Below are 9,923 nucleotides of genomic sequence, written 5' to 3'. Positions count from 1 at the left end.
CATGTTGCAGCTGTACAGGACATTGGTTAGGCCACTGTTGGAATATTGCGTGCGATTCTGGTCTCCTTCCTATCTGAAAGATATTGTGAAACTTGAAAGGTTTCAGAAAAGATTTACAAGGATGTTGCCAGTGTTGGAGGATTTGAGCTATGGGGAGAGGTTGAATAGGCTAGGGCTGTTTTCCCTGGAGGGTCAGGGGCTGAGGGGTGACCTTATAGAGGTTTATAAAATCATGAGAGGCATGGATAGGATAAATAGACAAAGTCTTTTCCCTGGATAAAAGCAAATTGACAAAAGCAGCTTTGACAAAGGGTCAGTTAGACTAGAAACGTCAGCTCTTTTCTCTCCTCACAGATGCCGCCAGACCTGCTGAGATATTACAGCATTTTCTCTTTTGGTCTTTTCCCTGGGGTCGGGGAGTCCAGAACTAGAGGGCATAGGTTTAGGGTGACAGGGGAAAGATATAAAAGGGACTTAAGGGGCAACTTTTTCACTCAGAGGGTGGTGTGTGTATGGAATGAGGTACCAGAGGATGTGGTGGAGGCTAATTGCAATTGCAACATTTAAGAGGCATTTGGATGGGTATATGAATAGGAAGGGTTTGAGGGATATGTGACAGGTGCTGGCAGGTGGGACTAGATTGGGTTGGGAGAACTAGATTAATTTAGGATTTCTGGTCAGCACAGATGAGTCGGAACAAAGGGTCTTTTTCTGTGCTGTACATCTGTATGATTATGACTAAGTCATTTTGCAGGCTAACATTACATTGGTACAAGGATGTGAAGTGACATGTGAAGTGTGTGTTGACATGAAGAATGTTGACATGAGACCTGATGGTGTAATAGGAAGATGGCAGGGCATTGGAATTTGAGAATAACTAAAGAATCTTCATGTTGAGTTATTTTGCCACCATGTCAGAATATTGAAGAGAATAATTAGGAATAGTCGTAGCCAGGAATGGGGAGCTTTCATTATTGGTTCTTTGCAGCACAAAATATAACATTAGGGTCCTGTATTCATTAGGGCCCTGTATTAAAACTGATACCAATTTAAAAAGATTTTGCCAAATGACAATTACCATGCTCCTCCATGGTAATTTCAATCTCTTTTAGTGGTAACTGCAAAGCTGTATCGGAATGCAGCTTCCTTAATTCAATAATTATTAACTTACTACAAAAGGACAAGTATCAATAACGTAAGACAGGCAATTTATTCTGAAGTTTGACAGTGAGAAACAGTGGATGTAGAAAATGAAGCTAATTATTAATTAGAGCTCTGAGACTGATGAACATTATTTGTGTCTGTATATGCTTGTATTTAATGAACTGATTTGTCCAATTTCTATTATGTTCCATAAGGTACTTGTCTCATGTCTCATTGAGGTGCTCAATAAATATTGCATGATTGCATTCCAATAAAAGCCAGATCACAAACTACAAAACGCATTACTTCCAAGTCAATTGAGATACCAAATCCAGATTCCAGCTGACATGATGACATTTAGTCACTGAGCTTTGAAGAGTGATGTGTTACGTAAATAATAATTAAAGAATCAGGCACTTTAGTAATATTACAGTGTTCGAGTGCAAAACAGAACTATTGTAACTTTTAAACTACAAATCACAACTATGATTAATACTACTAATTCAATCATTAACAGATATAACAGTGCAACACTTAACTTGCAAACAGTCCAGTCATTAGGAAAAAAGAGTTATAGAGTCATAGAGTCATGGCAACACAGAAACAGACCCTTTGTTCCGACTCATCTGTGCTGACCAGAAATCCTAAATTAATCTAGTTCCATTTGCCAGCACTTGGCCCATATCCTTCTAAACCCTTCCTATTCATATACCTATCTAGATGCCTTTTAAATGTTGTAATTGTACCAACCTCCACCACTTCCCCTGGCAGCTCATTCCATGCACACACCACCCTCTGCATGAAAAAAATTGCCCCTTGGGTCCCTTTCATATCTTCCCCCTCTCACCTTAAACCTATGCCTTCTCGTTCTGGACTCCCCGACCCCAGGGAATTGTCAATTTATCAGATCCATGCCCTTCAGTATTTTATAAACTTCCATAAGGTCACCCCTCAGCCTCCAACACTCCAGGGAAAACAGTCCCATTGCTCAAACCCTCCAACCCCTGGCAAGATCCTTGTGAATCTTTTCTGAACTCTTTCAAATTTCACAACATCCCTCTGATAGGACAGACACCAGTATTGCACGTAATATTCGAATTGTGGCCTAGCCAATGTCCTGTACAGCCACAACATGACCTCACAACTCCTCTCCTCAATTTCTCTGACTAATAAAGGAAAGCGTACAAAACACCTTCTTCACTATTCTATCTACTCAACTTCCAAAGAACTATGAACCTGCACTCCAAGGTCTCTTTGTTCAGCAACATTCCCCAGGATCTTACCATTAAGTGTATGAGTCCTGTCCTGATTTGCCTTTTCAAAATGCAGCACCTTATATTTATCTAAATTAAACTCCATCTGCCACTCCTTGGCCTATTGGCCCATCTGATCAAGATCTTGTTGTACTCTGAGGTATTCTTCTTCGCTGTCCACTACACCTCCAATTTTAATGTCATCTGCAAACTTACTAACTATACCTCCTGTGTCCACATCCAAATCGCTTACATAAATGATGAAAGGCAGTGGACCCAACACCGATCCTTGTGGCATACCATTCCACCGCCACCTTCTATCTTCTACCTTCAAGCCAGTTCTGTATCCAAAGTTGGAAATGATTTTCTTACAACAATATCTATGAGTGATTCTATCACTCAGAAACTGGGGATATCATTATCTCCTGAGCCTACGGATAATAGATCAGCAATTATCATCAAGCAAAGTTTCAAAGATGATATATCACTTAAATCATTTGCACAGTTCTGAAAAATGTTTAACTGTACATTAGTTGGATCCAATGACTCATTATAATGGTTAAAAATGTTAACTACTATTATTTATTTTGTTAAAGTTTGAACAGTAAAATTTTTATCCAAATGTTTTCCCTGTGAATGAATGCTGGGGTATTCATGTTGGAGGGGGAAAGTGGTATTTCATCTTAGTTTAAATACCATTAAGAAACTAGCAAGGTAAAGAGTTAAACCTCATGGCACCATGCATTGCAATAAGTTCAGATGTTTATAATGTGCCTAAGTGAAAACTGCTATATTAATGGTAATTATTGATCAACTCCTGACATAAAGTATCTTCTCAAGGACAATTAGTGATGGGCAACACACACCGTTCTTACCAGTGACACCCAAATCTGGTGAATGAATAAAAAAAAAGCATTGAAGCAAAGTCAGTCAGAACTTCGCACTCCAATGTGGAGTATGTTACCGCTTAAAAAAAGACAGATCATTAAAACTAAAAGAAAAGCCCTTAGGAAGAAGCAAGATTTAGTCCATTGAATTTAATATATTATGTGTCTGGATGTTGAAGATAAAGTGATTTACCATTGTGGTAAATATATACAAATAATTGGCCCGTAATTGATGGCAAGGCAGGGATTTGATTTGAGTCTCTCACAACAAATAGCTTGCCGATATTAGTACCACCATTTACACATGAAGAATTGCAGCATGGTTCAGGAGCTGCAGGCTGGATGCTGTGTATAGATTTATATCCAGGTATGAGGCAGCGCCTACAGGAGAGGCAAGGATAAAGTGGGAAGTGACTAACAAAAGGAACACAAGAAAAAGTGTTCCACTACCACCTGATGAAGGAGCGACGCTCCGAAAGCTAGTGTGCTTCCAATTAAACCTGTTGTACTATAACCTGGTGATGTGTGATTTTTAACTTTGTACACCCCAGTCCAACACCGGCATCTCCAAATCAAGAAAAAGTGAGAGATGGTTCAATGTGTATGAGTTTCTGATTTGAAAGAGAAATAGTGACATCTTGTGGGCACTACCATATACATTAAATAGACCCCGCCATCTTCTGGAGTATTGCTGATGTAATCTGTACTAGTGCAGTGGTAGTCTCCCTACTCTGGGATTGGGTGACCGTGGAGTTCAATTCCCACCTGCTCCAATGGTGTATAATGACATCTCTGAACAGGTTAATTAGAAAACTAAAAAAAAACCCTGCACTTTTAATAGTACTGAAAGTAGAAATTGCTGGTATAAGCTCAGCAGGTCTGGCACCGTCTATGGAGAGAAATCAGAGTTAAACATTTCGGGTCCAGAGACTTTCCTCAGAAGTTTTGATTTCTCTCCACAGATCTGCCAGACCTGCTGAACTGTTCTGGCAATTTCTGGTTTTGTTTCTGATTTCCCGCATGTGCAAGTTCATTCGGTGTTAAAATGTCCTTAATCTAAAATGTTCGGTCCACTTATTGTATTATATTCTAAATGTAAAGCAGTTATTTCATGAACAGAATTGTCCCAAGACTGCACCAAGGATGTTGCACAGTATGTCTGCCCTGGCCATTGTATAGGAGTATAAATTAGAGTGGTGCTGGAAAAGCACAGCAGGTCAGGCAGCATCTGAGGAGCAGGAAAATCAGGAATAGATGATGAAGAACTTTTGCCCGAAACATCGATTTTCCTGCTCCTCAGATGCTGCCTGACCTGCTGTGCTTTTCCAGCACCACTCTATTCTAGACTCTGGTTCCCAGCATCTGCAGTCTTTGTTTTTACCCATTGTATAGGAGTTTAAGAATCTAAAAGAATTAATACTGGTCTGTTAGTATGAAGGATATTAACTGACCGTAAGCACTGCCTAGTTGAATGATATAATTTGGAATGGTTGAAGATCAGTTCCCAAATGGTCTTCCTCTATGACAAGTAGACCAAGGAAGCACTATAGATCTCAGCCAGAAGAAAAGGTGAGCAGGATCTCCATCAGAGAGCTCACACAGTATGATGATCAGTGCTGAGTGTTTTCTTTCAAATGACTGGCACTAAAGTGGGAAATCTGTTGGTAATATTGTTGAAGGACCAAAAAAAAGTGAATTACTGATCATAGAATGGACACTAATAATACCAGAATAGAAATTGATTGATTTGAGCCCTGATAGAAACAGATGTAATAAAGAAATTGTGTTTTTTATTCATTGGATGAGGATATCACTGGCTAGGCCAGCATTTATTGCCCATATCTAATTGACCAGAGGGCAGTTAAGAGTCAACTACATTACTGTGGGTCTGAAGTCACATGGAGGCCAAAATTAATAACTGTTTAACTGCACTGACTGTCATGCAGGTAAACTCTGTGCATTCTTTTTTAAAAATTGCATTCATTGATTATTTTAATAAAGGAATATTTAGCTTAATACAAGAGAAATAGCAGTTTCTAAAATTAAATGTATAATATTCTATTTTAAATTATATTAAACCATTTCATATGAATAATTCTGAGTTTGTGAGGTCTGTGATAAAATGTTGGGACATGATACGTGAAAGTCGAGTTGAGCTGATGCCAAACCAATTCATTTCGGTGTGAGGTTTTCTTCATGCGTTATGGTGACCACCGTCTTTCCCTTTCAATATAATCTTTTAAAGTTCATTACTTTATGAGTTTTCTGCTGTGAGTTTCCTTGTAATTTGTCGCAATTTTAATTTTCTTACATATGATATTTTTATGCTTAGGCAATGTAATAATTTGTACCAGATCATTTGATAATACAGTGGAATTACCGGTCAAAGGTTACACATTCTATTGCAATCTTTCCTATATGAAGTTATATGACCTGATGAGAGTTATTATACAGGATACAGTAAATTTGAAATAATATCAAGAAAATAACTAATCTTAGCCCAAATAAAGATATTTGCACTTCATCAGTCGAGTGAATTTTGACCTGTATTGCTAATGTGTTGCTGCACCTTTTGATGGGCACTGTCATAATGACTTTATGAATGTAAAATACAATTAGCAGTGATGTTAATGGTCTAGATGGACACCATTCTTCATGCTGTTTATTGTCATGCCACAGAATGCAACTGTAATCGCAGGGCTTATCGTTGTGAGTGGGATCCTATACTATACCAACAGACTGGAAGTGGTACACGGTGTTTAGATTGTGTCGGCAATACAGAGGGAGTACACTGTGAGAAATGTAAGGAAAATCACTACTCTCTGAGACCAGGAGGACACTGTCAGCCTTGCAGATGCAACCCTCTGGGTAAGTTAATGGAAATAGAATGCATGCCCTGTGGTAATGTTAGACTTGTTTGAGCTGTGTGTTTAAAGCTTTATGGAATTAAGGCCAAGATCAATTAGTTCAAGAACTGCATCTTTAGACTGTTATATGTAACCTTAGAAGATTCAGAGTGAGCTTTTGACCCTTTTCCTTACCTTTCATATTTAATAGAAAGTGAGGGCTGCAGATGCTGGAGATCAGAGCTGAAAATGTGTTGCTGGAAAAGCGCAGCAGGTCAGGCAGCATCCAAGGAACAGGAGAATTGACGTTTCGGGCATAAGCCTGAAGAAGGGCTTATGCCCGAAACGTCGATTCTCCTGTTCATTGGATGCTGCCTGACCTGCTGCGCTTTTCCAGCAACACATTTTCAGCTTTCATATTTAATATCAACCTTTTGGTGAAATATGTCTGTTTGAGACAGATTTAAGCAATTACAAGTTCCCTGCATTCATTTTGCTAAAACGTGAAACCTGAATATGATGTCAAACATTCAGATACACTTTACATGGGTCTGTTTTCATTTTCCTGTAAATGAAATGATATCAAGAAAGTAACTAACCTTAGCCCAAGTAAAGATATTTGCACTTCATCAGTCGAGTGAACTTTGACCTGTATTGCTAATGTATTACTGCACCTTTTGATAGGCACTGTCATAATGACTTTATTAATGTAAAATACAATTAGCTACAAATATTTATGTTTCTAGCTGGTAGAAGAACAACATTGCATTCATAGTTAGTTACAGTTAAATGATATATTCCAATACAAGAGAAATGGCGCATATAATTTGGGAGAAAATAGTTGTTTGCATAGCACAATTCCAAAGCAGTATAGTACAGACTGAATAGATTCCCTGGGGCCAGACAGTCTTCATGGCTGCTACCTGCAAAGTTCACATGACTTCCTTAATTGTATCAGTGGAGAGACATATATTGATTGCATAGGTAGCATCCCATAGCACTACCTGCCATGGCTTATGACTGATAGAAACATTATAGAACAGAAGGAGGACTTTCAGCCCATCAAATCCTACAGGCGCTCTATCTAGAAATCTTGTTAGTCGCATTCACTTTCCTCCTCCACCCCCATAGCCCTGTAAGTTTATTTCCCTTAGCTGCCCTCATCATCTCCTTTTGAAATCATTAATTATCTTACTTCCACCATCCTCATAGGCAGTTAGTTTCAGATTATTATTCTTCACTGCATAAAAACTTTTCCTTATATCCCTCTGTAGCATCTCCTGGAAGCCTTACATCTGTGTCTCATAGTCTTTATCCTATCAGTGCACAAACAGCTTTGTCTACTTTACTTAAACTATCATAATCTCTTACACATCAATCAGATCTCCCCTCAAATTCCTTTACTTCCATCCTCACTTTCTTCAAAATCCTTATATGCACCTCACCCAGTTCTGCTGCCTTGTCAGCTTTAAATACCAATAATCTATCCCAGGCATCTTCTTTAATTAATTTTGACCCCTCTCATGATAGAGTTTCCTCCTCTGTCACCATGCCTGGGCAGCATCCTCTTTTTTTGTAAAGAGGAGAATACTCCTCTGCAGAGCAGGATGCTGCATCCACAGTGGTGCTGATCCTCTCATTCCATGATCCTCAATATTTTTAATTCGCCTCTTATATGGGATTTTATCACACACTTCCTTAAAGTTCCATTTAGAAAACATCCACTGCATTCCTTTCATCAACCTTCTCTGTTTAACTGGCACTGCTGTTCAGCTGTCAATTCCTGTTTCTAAGAATGATCTTACACCGTTGTTGAATAGAAGTATCATATTCACTGTCCTCTAAATCTGTTGTACCTCCCTTACATCGAGGGAAGATTGTAAGATTATGTCAAGCAAATCAATTATCTCCATCCCACTTCCTCTAATAACCTGGAATGTAACCCAAACACACTGAGTGACTCGTCCATCTGAGCATAGCCAAACTTTCCAAGACATTCTGCCTATTAATTTTCAGCCCACTTATTGCAACTCCCATCTCTGCTTTTACCAATATTTTGTCAGCTTCCACTTCCTTCGTAAACGAGAAGAGTAAAGTTACTCATTAAGTATTTTATCTTTGTCCTGCAAGGCTTTGCATCTAGCAGCACCCACCCTGCCTTTTACTCCTGCTTACTATTTACATGGTGGTACAGGATTTTACAAGTGCTGTCAGAGATTAGTACTGTCAGTGAAACATGGTTTTAAATTGGAACTTCACAAACAAGTATTTGCATAAATTATATAAATGCATTCTACTCATTGCGGCAACTGGATATTTTCATGTGAGCGTGAGCAAGGCAGAATTAGGCACTGGTTTTTAATTCTGGATCAATGGTGCTGGAAGAGCACAGCAGTTCAGGCAGCATCCGAGGAGCTTCAGCAAAATCAACGTTTCGGGCAAAAGCCATTTTTACCTTACTGGTTTTTAATTCTCCATTCCACTTTTAGGCTGACAATAAATAACATCATTCAAAGGCAGTAATGATGTTCGTCTTACTGTAACCTCATGCAAGGGCTCGAATTTGGAACTTTGCCTTTTACTAATTAGCCATAATATACAGTGCCAAGTTAATCTATGCCATATTTGTATGCATGTAGGACCACATGAAAATATGTTTTCAATAGTCATAGGCAGTACAGAATTTGAGTAGGGCTGAAAAAAAGCACATTCTGTCAAAGCTTTTCATTGTGCACTCATCTAAGTAATTTGGAAGAAATATTAAAGTAAATGAGAAAACAACATTTCTACTGTATGGGAGGGGAGTGTACTGAAGATCAAAATGGATTACGATCTTAAAATCCTCGGATGGAGGTAAAACAGATAAAAGTGTGGCCAATTGAACAAAGTGAATATAAACCACATTTTGTTCCCTTCATAAAATGCTGTTGTTTAATGTTTTCAGGTTCAACAGGTAGTAGTTGTGATGAGTATGGTCGATGTAGGTGTAAACCTGAAGGTGTGATTGGAGACAAATGTGATAAATGCCAGCCTGGGTTTTACTCATTATCAAGCACTGGTTGCAAGTAAGTGACCCAATGACTTCTGACTAGCATTTTTTTTCTCCCTTAGTGAATATTGATCACATATTACATAAGCTGGATTAGTAGAAATTGTAAATTTTGGAAGATCAATATTATAAAGAGCAAAGGCATGCCAGTGCTTTGGGTGTTGATTTTCATGCAGGCGTTTTCCCTGTAGAGATGTTGATGGATCTACTAGCAAAGGCAAAATATTGCCATTGCTGCAAATCTGAAATATAAACAGAAAGTGCTGGAGAAACTCAGCAGCTCTGGCAGCATCTGTGGAGAGAGAAACAGAGTTAAAGTTTGAGACTGCAATGGCTGTCCTTAATAAGTAGGGAATTGTTCTGAAAATGAGCCACATCAGATTCAAGCCATTAACTCTTGCTTCACTCTTCACAGATGCAGTCAAACCTGTTGAGTTTTCTCAGCACTTTCTAAGGGGTCTGTTGTTTGACTGAAATGTTGTCTATTTTGTTTGCATGTTATAAGACTCTGAAACTACTTTATAATTTCATCTCTGCATTTCAACAAAATGTTATGTTGCAGAGACAAGCTATTCAATAAGTCAGTGAGTCAATGAGGGGAGGCAATAGCCTAGTGGTATTATTGCAGGATTGTTAATCCAGGGATCCAAGTAATGTTCTGGGGACCTGGGTTCAAATCCCACCACAGCAGATGGTGGAATTTAAATTCAATAAATATTGGAATTAAGGGTCTAATATGATGACC

The 9,923-nt window shown here is 38.6% G+C and overlaps 1 protein-coding gene across 1 annotated transcript in view; it reads left to right on the top strand.

The window, feature by feature from the left end:
- Nucleotides 1–9,923, top strand: part of LOC122554461 (laminin subunit gamma-1-like) — a 70,561-nt gene that overhangs the window by 16,417 nt on the left and 44,221 nt on the right. The window contains exons 2-3 of the mRNA XM_043699528.1: nucleotides 5,963–6,151; nucleotides 9,074–9,194. Coding sequence (XP_043555463.1) covers nucleotides 5,963–6,151; nucleotides 9,074–9,194 — 310 coding nt within the window. The remainder of the gene's footprint in view (nucleotides 1–5,962; nucleotides 6,152–9,073; nucleotides 9,195–9,923) is intronic.

Source organism: Chiloscyllium plagiosum, chromosome 11 (genome assembly GCF_004010195.1).
Source record: "Chiloscyllium plagiosum isolate BGI_BamShark_2017 chromosome 11, ASM401019v2, whole genome shotgun sequence".
Lineage (NCBI taxonomy): Eukaryota > Metazoa > Chordata > Chondrichthyes > Orectolobiformes > Hemiscylliidae > Chiloscyllium > Chiloscyllium plagiosum.
The sequence above is the reverse complement of the archived record's forward strand: the minus strand, read 5'-3'. Positions and strand labels throughout refer to the sequence as shown.